The sequence below is a fragment of the Rhea pennata genome, chromosome 1 (assembly GCF_028389875.1).
Source record: "Rhea pennata isolate bPtePen1 chromosome 1, bPtePen1.pri, whole genome shotgun sequence".
NCBI classification, from domain to species: domain Eukaryota; kingdom Metazoa; phylum Chordata; class Aves; order Rheiformes; family Rheidae; genus Rhea; species Rhea pennata.
The window spans coordinates 207,965,776-207,985,193 of NC_084663.1; the positions used below are offsets into that span (position 1 = coordinate 207,965,776).

Genomic DNA, 19,418 nt, shown 5'->3' on the forward strand with positions numbered 1-19,418 from the left:
AAGAAAAACTTAAAAAAAGATGCGGCACGCATATCCTCTGAAGAAACTGTAAGTATCAGATACATCAAGCAGAAAATAATCGTGACCAAAAGGACAAAAGTGTTTTTTTCTCTCAGTTTATTTTCAAGAAAAATAGCCTGGTAACTCCTGATCTCTCGAACAAAATAAGCATGTACTAATAATATTTTAAATCTGCAATCATATACACTCAGAAGGCAAATATGAATGTTAAGCATGTCACAACATTTGAACCCTTGAAGCCTACTGCATTATTGTCAAACTACTTTCTCCTGAAAACAGTTAAGGTATTAGGAAAAAAATTATTAAAATGAAAATTGTTGGGTATCGAATTTAAAGGAGTACTTTAAATGCTATTACCAAATTTGGGAAAAACAATGCACATCTCGTGTGTATTTCCAGCAACACACAGGAAATTCACTAACAAGTCAAGGAAAACACGGCCATGTACTTTTCCATAAATTTTTAAATAGAAAGTTATTAATGGATTATTTCTTGGGAAATAAAACTAAAAAACAACCAACTTTAAAATGTCTCCCTAAATCAAGAGGTTCATCTCTAGTATGAATCAGAAGCATAAATGGTTTCTCTTTTCAGTGTTAATAAGTCTCCAAAAACATTGCACTGAAAATTTTATTTTAGTTTTGTACTTTATATTACTGTACAAATTAAATTTATTTTAAACTTAGATGAAGTATTTCAAATATTTCAGCTTAATTTTTCAACTTAGAAAACTGTTTTGTGATATGATGTCTGTTTCCTGTCAAACTCATCAAAGGAAACTTATAATAACTGAGACAAGCAATACTTAAATATAACTGTATTTCATTCTCCCCTTCCTTTTTTATTTCCTTTCATGCAGTAACAGGGTAATAAAAGTCATGTATGCAGTACAAACTAGAAAAACTACCCTCCATGATCTCTAGCATTTCACAAATGCTAAATGCTTACCTTTTCCTCCTGAGAGTTTTTTTTTAATAAGATTTTTAGATAACTTTAAGTAAAAACACTGACCTAGATTCATTCCACTTAGTTTTAGGCAACGAAGTTTGGTGCAGATTCACCTAGGCTCCCTATGTCATGGATACAACCAAAATAGTGATGTTTTAAGTTCATGAATGTCATTATTTCCTCTTTCCTTTTGCACTAACCAATGAATAGATGAAAAACAGTGATTTGCACTTGCAAATGTAAAAAGATAGATACAGAAAAACTAGGATTTGCTTGTCCTCACAGATTTCCTACAGCAGCCACCAAAGATGATCAAAAGGAAGGTCCAAGCACATCACCAGGAGAGGCCCCCAAGTCATGTGAAAATGTCCACCTTAATCCAGCTGGCAGGTGAACAGATGATGCACTGGGAACAGCCATTTGTGCTCTAGCATGTCCTTCCTTTCTAAGAACTTAAGCTCTTCTTACCTCTATTGAAAAAGTATCATCTCAAATTTTTGCACTTGAAAATTACACTTAAGACACATCTTTAACTCTACCGTATCTTTTCTGAGACAGAAATGGGTATACACTTCATATTAGTGAGCTCAGGCTCCCCTTGTGGTGAATCAACAGAGAGCCAAGATCACCGTTCTGCAAAACTCTAGAACAACTTCTCTTCCAACCAAAAACAAATCAGAATAATATTACATGGCATTATGTGCTTAAAGGGGGAAAAAAAGCGAAATTCAGTGGAAGTCTGGTTACAAATTACAACAGAGAGAGAAGGAACCTGCTCCATTCAAATGAAAAAGGTTGAAATACTTTGCCAAGCTTTATTCTATTGCTTAGAGAAACACAAAGTAAGATTATCTCATCTTTTTAAACATATTTGTGTCCGAAGTAAGCATGTGAAATCCTAAATCCCGTGTTCTGCCGAAGTGTCTGCCAACCAGTAAGGTTATCTTCTCATCCGCAAATTAGTATGCACACACTAAATAGAACTAACTGATACTTAGAAATAAGTTGGCATTTCTTAAAAGACTAAACATTTTCATCTATCCACCAGAAATAATCAGAAATCACTTTTCACAGAAGTTAGCAGCACAATGGTTTAAACCATTAATTTTGAGCTACTTATAGAAGAACAGTAACAAATATTTGTGTTTGTCTGTGTGCATGTGTGTATGTGTGTGGACGTACATGGAAATACAGGGGAACTATATTTTTTTTTCAAATTTTATCACCTAATAATTCATTACCAGTGTTTTAATGCAATCTTGTAATTCCATAGCTTTTTATCTTCTCGTTTATTATCTAGTCTACTAAAACCCAGAAAATATGACACTATTAAAAATAATCTTTATAAGAAAAAGAAACAGTATTTGATATAAAATCCGTATAATGCAAACTCCAAGCAGTTTTAGCTTGCTGAAACTGCAGTAAAAAGCAAGAGTAGAATAAAAAGTGAAAACATTTTTTCAAATATTTGCTCCTGTACGGAAGCGAACCTAGGTGATGAAACAAAAGACAGACTGATATGGCACTCATATTATACATTTTTAAAAGAAAATAGAGGCACTTTGAAATATCACATCAAAAATACTTAATAAATTACAGGATATACGTTTCACTGAGAAAGAAGAGTAAATAGCTGTAATTGTGGAAGCTAGAGTTTCATTAATGAGATAGTGTAAAGGGCTCTGCAAACAAAAGGACCTTTCTTAAAGGTTTTCAGTGATTTATACCAGTTTCAGTATTCCATATTAACGACAGTATATGACAGTGCACCTCCATTTTTAGATGCACTTTTCTTTGTATTTTTCATTATTGATTTTTAATCAATATGTAATATAAATTACATTAAGGGATCAAGAGATTTCTGCTCCAAAGTATGCAAAGACTGGGTTATTAAAAACACCATGTTATGTTTTGTGAAATCATAGCTGTAACTTCTGCCTGCCTAAAATTTATGTTTCAGAAAATAGCATTTTAAAATTTATCTCTACAGAAGAGACTTTATACCCCATCAATTGTCAGAAACATCTTACTTCCCATAACAGCTAGTTTCAGGCTTCCACATGGAGCTTTATGTTTCATTTCTAGTGTTTATAGTAGATGAATTAAGACACATCTATGGTAAATTGGTAGTACATGGTTTAAAGATCAATTGCTAGAGCAGCCTGTGCAGTAGTCTAACAACACACATGCACACAAATTGCTGGATTTTCTAAGTTTATGTGATTTATATGTAGGCGTTCATTTATTGGGAAGAGACTGAAAGTTTTGCAGACTTCTTCAAATGTAAAAAAGCATAGTCATTGCATCCCCTTGTAACAGTACTCTCACCCACATTAAGCCACAGCTTAATATCCAGAATAAAACTGTTACTAAAATATTTATTGAATTATACCTAATAAATATTTCTTTTTCACATCACATGATTCCTCCTGCTTATTCATTTTAATCTATCCAGCCATTCTAGAAAGCTATTCTTGACATCCAGTACCATGAATTATTCAACTGACATGAAATCATGTTACAGTCAAAATCTGTCCACCCATAATCTTATTCCATGCAAACTGCAATTTATTTAGGAGAAGAATTAAAAGAAATGAATGGAAGTGTACTTCTGTTCCAAGATATTTTTAAGAAAGGATGCGTTTTAAAACAAATCATACATGAGAAGATACGATTCACAAGACAGACATTTCTTGCAGTAAGCAGTAAGTATTAAGTCCCAACAGAGTTTAATGATACGTGAAAATTGGTTCCTAAACCTATGCGAATATTCCCCTCCCCACACACGCATCTATCTGCTTGAATATCTTTGAAAAAAAAGGGGGGAAAAGAGAAGCCTGTTTTAATTGTGATTAACTATATCTGTGTGTTAAATACACGTATGATGGATTGCCTTATACAAATTACTGTGCATTACATTGATAAAAAAAATGAGTGGTGCACAACTTCACTACCATCAGTAGAACTGAGTAGAAACATTTTGAGACAAAATGGAGGTATAAATTAGCATTAAAATACCATAAAAGGAAGACTGAAGAAAAAAGATGACACTAAAATATGCCTCCTCTGTAAACATAGCATTTCTGCTTATAAACCTATCATCTGTGTTTCAGCTGCTTTTTCCTAGTACATTATTCTATTTTTTGTCCTGTTCTTAGGACATCATCTTTTTTCCTCTCTAGCGTCACTTCTTTTTCCTACTGTCTTCCTTACTACATTGGTCCTCTGAATTTACCTTTCTTTCTGACTGCCTTCTCACTTTAACTATTCCTGGAGTAATTCTTGTTTTTTCTTCTATTTCAGTTCTGTAACCTTACTGTTTTACCCTGAGATTTAGTACTTTCTTTTTCTTGTAGCCTTGCGGCAGACGCAATAATCCAACAGACTTTTGAACAAACTCCAAGAAAAAACACTGAGACTGGTTGGTGAAGCTTTTAACTAGTCTACAATATGACATTTGTGTTGAAAATAATTCAAAATAGACATTATAACGAGATACTGAGGAACTTCATTATACTAGAAAAAGAAATATTCAAATGAACTGAGAACTTCCTTATTCTCCAACAGACCAAGATTCATACTTTACTTCTGAGCATCAGTTATATTTTGACAGCATAAAGGCATACTTACATTAGGTCTCTTTTTAGGAAGGTTTTAAACTTCAAGCTACATCATTTACATGTTAGGATTTTCTCTTTTAATTATGGAAGAGATATATGTGATTTTGGTGATCAACTTTGCTACTGCTCTCGGCACCTTTTTGGACATTTTGGTAGTTTGAGGAAAAAAAAGGCCAAAAAGCTACCCTGGAAATAGAGCTGTTTCAAGATAAAGCAGAGTTTTATGTTTGTTTTTGGGGTCAGTAAATGCTTTTTAGCAGTAAACAGCTTTTTATAGCCAATGGGAAAATATTCTGCACAGCCAAGCAGATCTGGCTTTGAATAAGGTGCTTTTCTGAGACCGTTCTGAAAGCACTGTAATTCTAACACTATTTTATGCCAGTTAGATCTGTTTATGATTAAGAAAAGGCTGAAGTAATTTTGAGTCGTTACGCAGACGAAACGCAGTTCCATGACTATCTCAGTTCTTTCCTATTTTAGATGACAACAGAGATGGGAAGCCTCTCCGCCCCAGGACTGTGTTTAGATTCACACAGTATCCCTCTGAGTGCACTTCAAACTCTTATCTAAAGAGCTCGATGAAGAATTCACGTATTGGACGAGGCAATGACCAACTCAGGCCAGTCCAGGCAAACGGGACAGCGATTCTGCGCGCTGCTTGCATGACTTCTCTGTTGTCTCTTCTGAGTAGCTGTTCTTCTCTTATATTTCTATAACTAGAAATCATGGGAGAACTTGTTTTATCTGTGTGGGGCAGAGGTTTCACATTTCTCCCCATGCTAATTTACAGAGTTGCCCCTCACTCCCTGGGTTGCTCACGTGCTCCCTGCCATTGCTTCACCTCTCTGTCGCCACATATTCTAAAAGCATGTAGTGATTTCTAGAGCGCAGAGCTGTAATTTGGGATTTTTTTTTCCCCAGGAACATCTTTCGTGTTGCATTCAAAAAGCACAACAAGGTTGTCTTTCTTCAAAGGCTTTACCGGTCACTGCCAAAGAAATCTTTTTACATTAATTGTTTCATAATATGACAACTATTAATGTGAATCGAAATGTGAAAGAAGGAAGTCAGGAAGTCAGCTAGCCCATTCCTCTCCCTAAATAATATCCATATTATCCAAAATCTGTTCTTATAAATCTCAACTGACAGACAATCAAGTCTAAGTAAATTCATGCCTGCTCCAATTTCTTCTTGTAACAAGAAATGTCTTTTTCTGTTATTTCTTGTCCTTTCTATCACAGTCAGAAAGAACTACTCTCATCCTCTTCTCAGCAGCCTTCTACATAAATGAAGCCAATTATTGCCTCTTTTTTTTTTTTTGTTAAATAACCAAACGCAATCTCATTAAATAAATTATGTTTTCTAGATGTTCTTGACTGTTCCACATTGTTCTTGGAGCATAACAATCAAAACAGGACAAAAGGAAGCACTGACAACTTTTTAAGTACAACAAAAAGATAACTTCATATACCTTGCAAGCTCCCATTCTGTTTATATATCCTGTTACGGCATTTCCCTTTTTTGTAGCAATGTGACATTACTGACTTCAGCTGGCACTTCACGACTATTCTTATACAGAGAGAAATCTTCTCCTACCAGTGGCGTCCCCACAGTTGCATACATCTGTTACCTCAAACCTGTCCTTATTGAACAGCTTCGTATTTTTTTCAGCTCGTATCTCCAGTTAGTATCTGTCCGAATTGCAGTTCTGCTAGCCAAAGCAACTGCGGTCCCACCCAGCAGTTACACGTACACATGTAATAAGCATCTACTCTAAGGTTATTTTGTAAAAATAATAATAATAAAGGTCATTACATAAAAATATTCAACTGAGGACCCAAGTAGGTAATTGTCAGCTCAGTCCTCTGCCTTTGTTGGTACCCCGCAGTACGGTACTGCTATTGCTAGTAGGAGGCCGTAAGCTTTGAACCACGTTTGCAAGGCCTGAGAACTCAGACACGTCAGGCCGGCTGCATCCGCGGTCTTCTCCACCTGCCTGTAGCTCTGTTTTCTTGATGGAGCCGTGACAGCAATTTCTAATTGACCAGGTGCCTATGGCTAATTTGTTTTACTTCTCTTTATATTCCTAGCGTGCAACTATGGTTTTACATAGAGACCAGTAACAAGCAATTATTCTGCGGAGAATGAAATATTTGCGATGCTAACACAATGACGCAGGGCAGAGAGACGCAGGCCCGGCACGATAGCGGAGGCCTTAAGAAACAGCACAGAGGAGTACAGGCACGGGACGACAAGAGATGCACAGGCTGGCATGTTACAGCCTCCTTGGTTGTGAACAACTCACTAACAGTCAGCTAAAAGATGCAGACCTGGAACTGCACAAAATTGGTTTTAAGGACAACTTAGAAATAGTATCTAAATATAAAGGTGTCTATATAGTGCACTGTATGTAGTCAACTGTAGGATGTAACTGCGTAAGATGTAAACTGGAGCTGTAGACCAACGAAGAAATGTTTGTTGGCAAACATAAAAATGACCTAAGTGGATTCCTAGGGGTGAAAGGAGAAATCATCAACGTGAACATGATATTCTTCCCAGCTAAGAACTCAAAATGCTGTCCACCTGCTGTAACATCCCCTCACTGCCAACACAAGAGCAAAATCACCAGTCGTAGGGCCCGGAGGAACAGAAGTGGGCATAACACACAGAAAGGAGTACAAACTAAAAAGTGTGTGCATGTTGTAATTGTAATGGTGTTATTACCATTATTGCATCTTTGTACATAAGTAATCTAACTGCATTATTATTCTTTGTCTGCAATAAATAGATTTAGACTAATGAATATTCTTGAATTAGATTTCTAAAATTTTCATTATACTACCAATAAATTGTTGGCCTTCTATTTACGCATGAATACACATATACATATATATACACACCTTACATTTATACACAAGCAAGATTTTGAGTGTAGCAACATATAACCACTGAAAGCCATTCTGTCAGCTACTTCTGTACCATTCTCTAACAGCATTTTCACCTAGACAAAGCATCTCTGATGTATTTATGAGAATATCGTACGAATCACCGTGAAGAACTTCTAATCATAATACTCATTACACTCAGAAAAAAACAAATAAATCAGTCTGGTCTAATTATTTTTTGAAAACTCTATTATGACTTATTTGTCTTACTGTTTTTGTCCATGCTTACAAAAAACATTTATTCTAATATTTTTTTCTGAAAGTTAAAATGAGACTAATGGACCTATAATTACCTGTTTGTGTACTTTAATTTCTCTGTTACAACACTAATGAGAAAGGAAGTAAGCAGTCCTGAAGACTGCTCTACATGATATCTATTAATCCTAGCATGGAGGACCTAATTTTAGAAGAGGGAAAGTGGTTTGGAATCCATTCAACTGTCAACATCACATTGCCAGGTTGGTAAGGAATTCACCAAATATTTCTTGGCTTTGGTCAGTTCTCATTTAACTTATCACATTGTCTTTAAAATGCTGAATGGATTTAACCATTTGAACGCTTTAAAACCAAAAATATAAATAGGAGACAATTAGCTTCATCCAGAATAATATGGCATTTATAACTTTGACCAGTATTTTAGTGTTTTTGTTTTTTCTTCTTCTAAATCAGCATTCACACAGACAGGTGTCTAACATCAACTTTACAAGTAAAATTCTCAGAGGCTGTCATGTCGTAACTCTGGGTAGTAGCACAAAATAAAACAAAGAGAAGGTTGCCAATATAAGGGTCTTAATGGGTGCCTGATGAAAGAAGGAATGCTTTTTAGAAGCTTTTAAAATAACATCATTCCCCCATCCACAGATTGTTCTTGGCCAATATTCATAAGTAATTCCAAGGCCATGGAATTATGAAAAACAAGCTAAAGCTTCTCAAGTTTTGCAATTATCAGGGGATCAACGCAGAGCCATAGATGGCTGCACGCCACAGAAATCTACCACAGCAAATTCTAAGTCAAAAGGTTCTAGTTAGAGGTTACACTAACAAGCAAGCAATGAACCATCCAACTAGAGTTATAGTACAATAATTCAGGAGATCTGGTATTTAAAAGGGAAGCACTGAAGAGTTAAATACCTTTGTTATATATTTCTAGCAGACCAAGGGAAAAAAAAGTTTTAAAATTCATGCCTGTTTTAGAAGAGGAATATAACTGATAACTTCTAAAAAAAGTATTGAAACAAGTCCAGTTTAAAACGAAAAGAAGGCAGTCATACCTGCATATCAAATATTTGACATCACGTAAGCCTAGGAAATCTCAGTTTCTTGTTCTCCTGAATTTACACTGAAAATGCAAACATTATCCTCTGGGCAGTAAACTATTTAAGAACTTATACAGCAATTAAGAGATTTCCACAGTTTCTATGCTATACAAAGTTAGATATCCATGGTCTAAGCAATGAGGTGAGAGGAGGCTTCTTAAATTATCAGTAGAACCTCCAGGACATTTAAAGCATTCAACTCAGCATTTCCCTTTTTAGTCCAATTATGTTCCCATCATTCATTTTCTATGCCGTGGAAGCACTCTACTCAATTTGAAAGGCCTGAATGAAGGATATATATAAGTTTTCATATGAATACCAAAGCCAAGTAAGCTATTAAAAATGCTGTTTAAAATAACCTTTACAAACGTAAACATATATACCAGCAACATACCTGAAAAAGAACATGAACAGAGCAGCTGTGATGCAGAACAAAAGGACCTACAAGAAGGAGAAAAAGTAGTATTACCTAAAAGGTCACACTGCTGTTGTACATTCTGGATTATGATGATTTTACAACTGTTCCAGCACAAGTTAGACTTTATTTTATGTCCTCGATAGGGCTTAATTTAAATCTTAAAAAAAAGATTTGCATTGATTTGTTTGGGTCGACCCTGCATCAGTTAATAGAAATATAAAATCCATGCTTGGGTAGTGGGACAACAGACACAGCAAAGGGACAGACACATTACTTTAAATAGTTTAGAAATTTCCTTTTTCCCCATAGAAAGTTTCACATTCCCCATGAGGAATATATTTTTAAACATAAACAAGTAAATGATAAATAAATAGAAATGTATCAAGTTTGCACATAGTAAATATTAGGTATGGATGACTGCGGAGGAATGGAAACTTAAACATTATCCTTTCCCTCACTTTCCGTTTGGTTTACTCAAAAACATTTTATTCAATTCAAATATACTTTGATTTTATTTGATTCAAACTTTTATTTATTCCAACGTGAAAAGCAGTAAATTTAACATGCCTACACAGACAGCTACTCCTGCTAAACAAGGTTGAAAGTAGACAGCTCTGTTCCCAACACGAGTATCCTTTCTGTTCAGTTCGCCTCAGTGGAATCGCCTAACTCACATGGAATAATCTGCTCGTGCTTTGGGTGAAACACGTGGCTCTACCAGAGTCCGTGAGCCAACTCAGCAGCTGCCCACCACTGGAAGGAGAACGTCTCCCTTCTTTCTCCTGCTCCATCTGCTCCTAGCGCAATGCTCTCTCCTCCTCCTCCTCACCTGCTCACAAATGCTGCAGAAAGATGACTTTGGAGAGTTTTCTGACAACTTAAGTGAGACAAGGAGAACATTGGAAAGGTATAAAAGCACCAGAGCAGGCTCAGGCAGAAGGGGGACCTCAGTGCCATCCTTCCTGAGATGGCAACAAGCCATTAGATCAACCCAGCTGCCTGTAGACCCACAGGCAGCATCTGCATACAGTTTACTCAGGAACAACTATACTGCACTTTATAATCTGCCTTAATCCAAGATAACTTTGCTGGATAAAGCTTGAAAAAAAGAAAATATTTTTTCATTCTAGATTCAAGGGCCCACATTCATACCAAAATTTAGGAGAAAACAGCTACAGACAAATTGCAAGTGTTTCAAAAAGCAGTAATACTTATCTTCAAGAGTTTGAGAAGTTTGCATATGGTAGGATATGGATGACTTGAATAAGTGAAAAACAAGAAAATGTTGGCAGGAGTGCGTATTTGGAGGTTATAAACACACACAGACCAACAGATTTGTTTGGTGCATGTTGATATAGATCCAAAAGTGTGATAAAATCTTGAATAGAGAAAGTTTCATGAAAAAAAAAGGATTCTTACAATGAGACCATTTTCCTTTCCAAAGTCCTCAGGCACATGACTGAAAATTAGGCCAGGCAAAACATTATAGCATTTACTGCTTAAACTATCCATTGTTTTTTATTCCTTTTCCTTTGCTAGTACATGTTTAAAAATCATGGTTTATTACTCTGCATCAAAAATGTGAACATCTGAAATCATTTTATATGAAATCATTAGGGTAAAGTGAGGACAGTTATATATTTCAGTTCAGACAAAGTGAAAAGCAGACTTAAATCTAAACGCGGGTCCTACCCAAAAAGATCTGTCCTAACCCTCCACAGTTCAAAGCATATTTAACCATTTAAAAAAAACAACTGTCACTTCTTTTGAAACCATTTTTGGAAGAAAGGAGGGACAAGAATTCCTGACAAATCTGACAGCTCTAATTTCTCAATGATACTGAGAAATAAGTGAGAAATGGCAAAGAACTAGTTTCTTGGAAAAAAGTATGTCTTTGCCAATTAAAACCACTTACTCTACTAAATATTCTCTCCTGCTTTTTCTTCTTTTCCTTCTTTACCTTTTTTTATGATTTTGATAACAAAATCTAAAATATTCAAGCAAACAAAGGATGGGACAGTAACCATGACCAAAAGAGAGAGAAAAAAACAATGTTAATAATTAATTTGGCTATACTATGATGACAGAATACTATGACAGTAGAAAAGAGGTGAAAGTAAAGTATTGATTCATTTCTTAATGAGAAAGGAAAACCTATGCAGAAAGATTAAAAAGGGCCCAGATTCAGCATCTAGTTTGCTTCTGATCTTTACAAGAAAAGATAATATTAGTAAAATGAAATAAAAATAACCTCAACTTCATGAGGTTCCTGTCAACCCAAACCTCCAGCCTGTCAAAGTCCTAGCAGACGGTAGCAGAATCCTTGAGTGTATCAGAGTTCTCTAAGTTTTGTATCATTTGCAAATGTGCTGAAAGTGCAGCCTGTCCACTCATCCAGGTCATTAATGAAGATATTATTGGTCCCAGTATTGACTCAAGGAGTACACTACTGGCCTCTAGGTGGACTGTGTACAACCTTTTGAGCCTGTTAGTTCAACCCAGCCACCTTTCAATCCACCTCACCATCTACCTTTCAATTTGTCTACAAGTTGCATTCTATTTGGCAAAACCTTAGCATTTAAAGTATCCCAGAACGGTTGAGGTTGGAAGGGACCTCTGGAGATCATCTAGTCCAACCCCACCACTACAGCTGGGTCACCTAGACCACATTGCACAGGATCACATCCAGGCAGGTTTTGAATATCTCCAGAGAAGGAGACTCCACAACCTCTCTGGGCAACCTGTGCCAGTGCTCTGTCACTCTTACAGGGAAGTAGTTCTTCCTTACATTCAGGTGGAACTTCCTGTGTTTCAGTTTGTGCCCATTGCCTCTTGTCCTATCACCACTGAGAAGAGTCCGGCCCATCCTCTTGATACTCCCCCCTTAACGTATTTGTAGACATTGATAAGATCCCCTCTCAGCCTTCTCCTCTCCAGGCTAAACAGGTCCAGCTCTCACAGCTGCTCCTCATAGTGCAGATGCTCCAGTCCCTAATCACATTCGTAGCCCTATGCTGGACTCTCTCCTGTAGTTCCATGTCTCTCTTTTACTGGGGAGCCCAGAATTGGGCACATAACTCCAGATGTGGCCTCACTAGGGCTGAAAGTATTTAAAGAACTTGCTGAATCAGCCTCCACAATTATCAGCTGTCTTCCAGCATTTAACATGCTTTTTGAGAAAGATAAGATGTTGAAGACCTTGCCTAGATGGAAAAGAACAAACTAGCAAATAAGTCTTTGTAAATAAGAAGTCCGTGGCATATTAGATAGCCAGCCTGTCTAATATCCAGAACTGTCACAGAATAAATTGAGTCAGTCAGTTTATAAACATCTAGATAACAACATCATAAAAAGCAACCAACTCAGCCAACAAGTTACTTAAAACTTCCAATTTTCCTCTTTGACAGACGTAGAGAAAGCAGACTCTGTAATAATGCACCTTTACAGCAACCTCATATGCTAATTATGAAAGTGGGCATACAGCTGGTTGAGAAAGAGCTCAAGAGAAAACTCTATCCATTAACAGTTCATTATCAAACTACAAATGCATTCTGAGGTCACAGACGAACTTCCCTAATCTTGTCTTTTCAGTAATAACTCTAATTATGGAATACAGAGTATGTTATAAAATTTACTGAAATCCTTTAGAGGTTACGTCTGTGTGCATAGTGACCAAATTGCCCAAAGTCAACAAGATAAAATTCAATAAAAATAAATATGATGTACTTGGCAGGAGAAATGACATACACAAAAAAAACATATGAAGAAACAACTGCACCAGCAATATGAGAGAGCAAGAAATTCCACAGATCACAAATAAATACGTGTCAGCAATGTGATGCTGCAGAAAGTACTATAAAATAGCACTGTGGGCTGTGTTTAGGACTGAAGGATGTATGAAGATACTACACTACATGTCCTGGGGCTAGTGACTTCTCCCCTGAAATACTAGTTGGGCGCTACCATTAAAGAAAAATTTAGATAAAACAAATGGTTCAAAAAAGGACAACAAAAATAACAGTTGCGCAAAGAGTCAAGAATTGCATTTGCTTAAACTAGAAAAGAGGTAACTAATGAACAACGTAAGAACAGCCTTCCAATAAGCACAAAGTTATAATCATACACTGCTAAAGTTCTCCCATTGTCCATCAACTACAAAAGGAGAAAAACTGAGCTAAATCTACAGCTAAGACCATTTAGGTCAGATATTAGGAAGAACTTTCGCTCCAGGGTAGTGATACACTAGAACAAGTTGCCTAGGAGGTTGTGGAATGTCCTTTGTCAAAAGAGTTTAAAATTAGTTGAGGCAAAAATCTGTTAGAAATGCTCTGGGTATGCTTGACACTATCTGAATACGGAAGGCAATTCAAATCACTCAAGTGTTCCTTCCAGTCCAACATTTACACAATTCAAAGACAGTAAAACATGCAGCTAAAACAGACTATTGAACACTGCATAGTTCAACACGGAAAGCCCAGTTATTGTGCTGTCTTCTTATCATAGCACAGAAGGGGAGGAAAATTCCCTGTGTTCCAAAATTAAGAAATATACTGTCAAAATAAACTTTTTTTCAGCCAAATGTATACCTATTCTACATTTTTATGTAGCATCCACAGTATTTGCAATATACAATAGCTATTTTGTAGCAAAGGCCCAAATTTAAGAATGACTATACTAGAAAAGAAAAAAATCCTACAGAAACTTAATTAAAATTTTTGAGTGAATTTAATCCGCACAATAGTATCCAGTGAGCAGGAAGACTGCTTTGGGGTTTTTCTTGCACAGTCCATCCCTTTTTGATTTATGATACAAGGTCAGCAAATCGTGCTTGGCAACATACAGACCTTGAAACTTTCCAGCTGCAGAAACAGCTATAACAAACAGATAACTTAAATGTTTCTAATCAGAATGATATGTCCTAAATGTTTTAATATTTTTAATGAGATTCACACAGATTAAAAGAAAAAAAAAATATGCTACCTCATATTAGATGTGTTGTTTATACTAAACTTTATTAAGAAAGTGTAAAGTTGCTGACAAGACTTGAAGGCACATTTTCCAGAAGAGCTCTGTGGGCTGACAAAGTAAATTTTTTTTTCAGTAAGCTTATCTCCATATAAACAGTGCCATGAGGCGATATTCAGCCATTCCCGGTTCTGAGTTCAGGAAAAAGTTCTAGCTGAAAGCAGTCAGCAGTAGCTCCAACAGCATCAGCAGTAGTGTACAAGCAACTTCCCCTCACAGCCACATCCAGAGACAGAAGTATCTTGGACCAGTGAAAGGAGAAGTAACATTTGCAAAGCTATTGAGACCACTCTCAGTTTCATTTACTCTGACACTTCACGCCTGCTACCTAATTCTAGGGTTACCTGTATTTTTTATTAAGCACAGGACATGAGGAGGGAAGAGCTACACGAAACAGTTAGGGTCAGGTAAAGGACTACTGAATAATCTCATATTTCGTCATTATTCTCTCTACCATACGGTTGTTCTTGCAGACATGCCTATCATCAGGGAGGTAATATTCAGAGTAGATGAGCAGTGAAAATAATAGACTGCTAAGAAAATATTTTCCCACTCTGCTATCTGTAGAACGTAAGAAGCCCATCCTACTTACTCAGCCGCAGTGAAGTTTCAAAGTACTTGCTCGTATAGGGAGGCATAACAATAACATTTGAAAGTTAAAAATCAGCAAAGATAATCCTGGTAGTCTTGATGATGAGAAAACACAAAGACCTCTTATTTTCTCCAGCCCTTTCAAAAGAAAGGGACATTCGCCTTCATACTCATCTGGCAGCCCCTGAAACACGAAACAGGTAACTAGCCATTAAATAATTCAACTCAGTACTAATCTCATTTTGAAATGTCCTCCAGAGTCTCATTGCCAGGGCTTCCTAAGCAGCAAAAAGCCCGGAGATTCAAGCCCCCAGCACAAGAACAATTCAAGATGACGCACATTTTCTCATGCCCAAGATGACTTTTACTCAGGTTTCCTGGACTTTATCATACCCTGGCTGCTCCCTCCCTAGCACACCCAACACTTCCCATTCACAGAAGTGCAGAAACTTTGTTGTGACATGCCAAATTAAAAAGTTGCTCATTGGAGGTTGATGAGATCTCCCATACAGTGAGAAGAAGAGCAGGACAGAAATCTGTGGTAAGGTAACATAAATTTTGTAATTAAAAAGAAAAATCACTGAAGATGCATGTAATCTATGTAAATGAAGACAGAAGGAGCGAAGAGGGACAAATCAGCGATATTAACTGGCAGAAGTATTTAGAATCTCAGAGCTACAATTCAACACTGAATAGTGTTAAAACCAACTAACAGAAGACATGACTGTTTCAACTACTGGCACATCAACACTTGACTTCAAGAGTATTCATGAAATGCAAAAACAACACCTTCTTAATCAACCTCTTAGCAATTCATGTGAGAGCGATATCTACACTTAGTAAGTGTAAGTGATAAGAAAAAGTTACTCTCTTAGTTCTTGAAGGCTGTATGCTACAGAAAGCAAGAACTGTCAGCTAACATTTGTCTGAAGAAATTTTTATTGGTGAAAAAGATGGAAAATGAACAATCTTGTTGAAATTTGATCAAAAGCTACAGAGAAAAGAAGGCAGACTTGCTACTATGCATTTTTAATCAGTAACTAATAACCATAACCACATTTGTAGAAATATTATTACAGATTTAATACTAATATTCATTTGCTTTCTCATATTACTACTGTTTAATTCAGATTTTCAGTTTTACGAGTGTTTTCTGACCAATATAAATGTTACTGGAAGCTTTGTATAGTAGTCTCAAACTTTTACTCCTAAAATACATGATCCAGACAAAACAGCCATTTCATTTATTTTTTTAATCCTTAAAACAAGCCACCTGCTGTTTATCTACATAAGAACAGCCTAGTACTTTCTCTGCTGAGAGAGACTATAAACACTCCATTGACCTTTATATATCCAGTTGAATAGTAGGAGGGTAGTTGCAGTATCTTTTATTGGCCCATCTAACACAGAGAGGAAGGATTCTTTCACACTTTGAATCTGAATCCATTCTTCAGTTTCACTTCTATTTCAGACATGAAGAAAGGTTTACGTATCCAAAAGGCCATTTTCTCCATAAATATTATTTGGTCTTAATAACAATAATACTAACTTTACCCATAAATCAACAGAACTACACAAACAGCACAATTATATTTTGGTGTAAACCATAGAAAGATGTCAACTGTTGCTTGTAATTCCTATTTTTTACTTAAAGATATGTTATTGCTTCAATAAAAAAGCTTTCTACGACACTAATCACTAAGATTATCTCTTAAGCTGAATTTCAATAAAAATCGTAATAGATACAGATATGCAGATTAATGTAATGGCCTTTTATGTCAAGATCAGGAAAAAAAGCGATCATGGAATGTCTCTTCTGTCTGTGCATCAATGTAAACAGTAGTTGCCTGATCAATGACTGTCTTTACAAAGTTGCTATGTTGCTCTTTTCCGATAATATAATAAATATCTTGTAAAAAAGTGTGAAATTATTGTACAATTACGTAGTAGTTAAAGAGGATGGAAATTACAGATTGATTCTGACTAGACAAATACAATAAATTTTGTAGAAAAAAATTATATGTAAAAAGTTGTTAGGGTCTTATTGCCCCCTCCTTGCTACTCTTTCCACCTCTCATGCTTCTGGTCTCTTTGGGCTAAGACCCTGGGGTCTCCGGAGAGGAACGCTAGTATACTTCGTTCTTAGCAGTTAGAGAGCTAAAACACTAGGAGAGACTATCTCGACACCTGGAGACTGAGGCGTGCCTTTAAAACTTTAAAACACTGCATGCTTTCAATACTGTAAGTGTACACGTACACACTTCAGCAAAAGTTTGGGGAATCTTAATTTAAATATAACAGTGTGGAATAAAATACGTATATCAAGTCTGTCAGGCTGCTTATTAAGGCTATAATGAAAACATAGCGAAGACTGTAGTGAAAACAGACTCCCAAATCCTACAGCAGCGCTTGTGCTATTGCAGCCTTTTCGTCCTCTCTGTCTCACAGCCCCTTCCTTCATTCTCAACGGATGATGACAGAGCTTTCTCAGAAATGACAGCTTAGAGAAGAAACCAGTTCAAAATCCACTTAGAGAGGCCAGGGTGCTTAGCATGCTTTCGTTTAAATGGTCCTGCCATTAATTAGCCTCTACAGTTTGTCCACAGCCACAAACTCCTTCGATTTCAATCCAACATGGCAATACAAGATGACGACAGGGAATGCAAAAATGTACAGAAGCGTACGATCCTGAGGGAACCTGCAGTGAAGACTGACACAGAAGTCCAAAATTTGACATAGACTTAACAATCCGTAATCAAATATTACCTACCCGGCACACCTTTGTAAATACAAAGTTTAATTAGTCTGAAATCAAATACTAACCTCTCATTCTGACTCTAATTCTGACCCACTCATTAAATTTATTTTTAAATAATAATCTTTATAGCATGTTTAATTTTTATATTAATAGCAGGTTTAAATTCCTAAGAGCTGCAGTCAGTAGCAAAAATAAGCTATTACATTTTCTACATTGCCACTGCTTATTTAATAAGTCACATAATTCTCATGCAGAAACTTTGTTATTGAGGGTTTTTTTTAAAAAATACAAGGATATTTTACATTGAAGACAGATACTTTATATAAAAGTGGAACTACTTATGAAAAATGGTGATTATTTCCCCAAGCTCAAATTTCCAGTAATCCCAAAAGACATATGCCAATTGAATTGGCATACACCTTTAATCATATGATGGAATCACATCTCCTTTTTCAAGTTATGCCACATTTTTCCTTCTTTGTACAGCAAGTCCCATTAAAATATAATATTTATAATTCTAAAAACATCTCATGCCCTTCTGTACTTGAAATTCACCATATTTTGGGAGAGTTTCATGAGCTATCAAAAGTTTTGGGGTAAGCTTTTATCATAATCTTTAGTCATCAGCATTACGATTTTTTTTCTATTTAAATTAGGTAACTTATGAAGCAATACAACATTGCTATTACTTCTAAATTGACACGCTTTATGAAAAGGTATAAAAACAATCTGTCAGGTGCTGTTTGGGCGTTTTGCCAATTTAGCTACACCTACACCACTACATCTGTAAGAGACTCTTGAAATTTTCTGCCAGCAAGCCTCAAGCAATCCTTAGACAGATAAGATCAAAAGAAAGACTAATATGTGTTATTAAACATGAGATTATGGAGATCCGTGTTAAAGCACTGTTGTTTGATCATGACTAAATGATTAGAACTGGCAAATGTAAAACACAGCTGAGCCAAGATGGGGTGCACCTGCCGGTGCTAGAACACCAAGAAAGAGTAAGACAGAAAATTGAACCCTCTGATTTTCCAACTCACAAACTTGATATGCGCATGTGTGTATACACGCACATAGATAGGTACAGTTAAGCACTTCAACAATCCTTCATTTGTATTCTCAAAAGCACTTGTCAAGTCTCTCTCTGTGCTTAGTGTGTTAACTCCTGTAAAGGAAGCTATAACATACTGCAATGGAACAATTAAACAGCCTTTCTTAAAGATCTTCATGAAAGTTCGTTGCTGTTCAAGGTACAACACTTAAGAGACTGAAGTACCAAAAGTAACAGTCAAATGAAACAGCAGCTTCATTATTTTCCTTTCCTAAAAGATCAAAAACATAACTATCTCTCGGGGTTTCATAACAGATGTATGGTTGTTAAATTAAGAGTTTAAACAGGGAATGTGCAGATAATTTTCATAGAATCATAGAATCAGTAAGGTTGGAAGGGACCTCTGGATATCGTCTAGTCCAACCTCCCTGCTCTGCAGGGTCACCTGGAGCACGTTAGACAGGGTTGCATCCAGGCGGGCCTTGAAGATCTCCAGAGAAGGAGACTCCACAACCTCTCTGGACAACCTGGTCCAGGGCTCTGTCACTCTCACAGGGAAGAAATTCCCCCTCACGGTCAGGCCGAACTGCCTGTGCTTCAACTTCTGCCCATTGCCTCTTGTCCTGTCACACGGGACAACTGAAAAAGAGTTTGTCCCTGTCCCCAAATTGCATGTCTAGAGTTATAAAAGTGGCATTGATTCTGCTCTGGGATGGGCAAAT

General features: G+C 36.4%; 1 protein-coding gene across 2 annotated transcripts in view; it reads right to left on the minus strand.

Moving 5' to 3' along the window:
• TMEM135 (transmembrane protein 135) overlaps nucleotides 1-19,418 on the minus strand; it is a 183,013-nt gene that overhangs the window by 57,506 nt on the left and 106,089 nt on the right. For both annotated transcript variants that reach the window (XM_062578053.1, XM_062578045.1), the window contains exon 6: nucleotides 9,245-9,291. In XM_062578053.1, coding sequence (XP_062434037.1) covers nucleotides 9,245-9,291 — 47 coding nt within the window. The remainder of the gene's footprint in view (nucleotides 1-9,244; nucleotides 9,292-19,418) is intronic.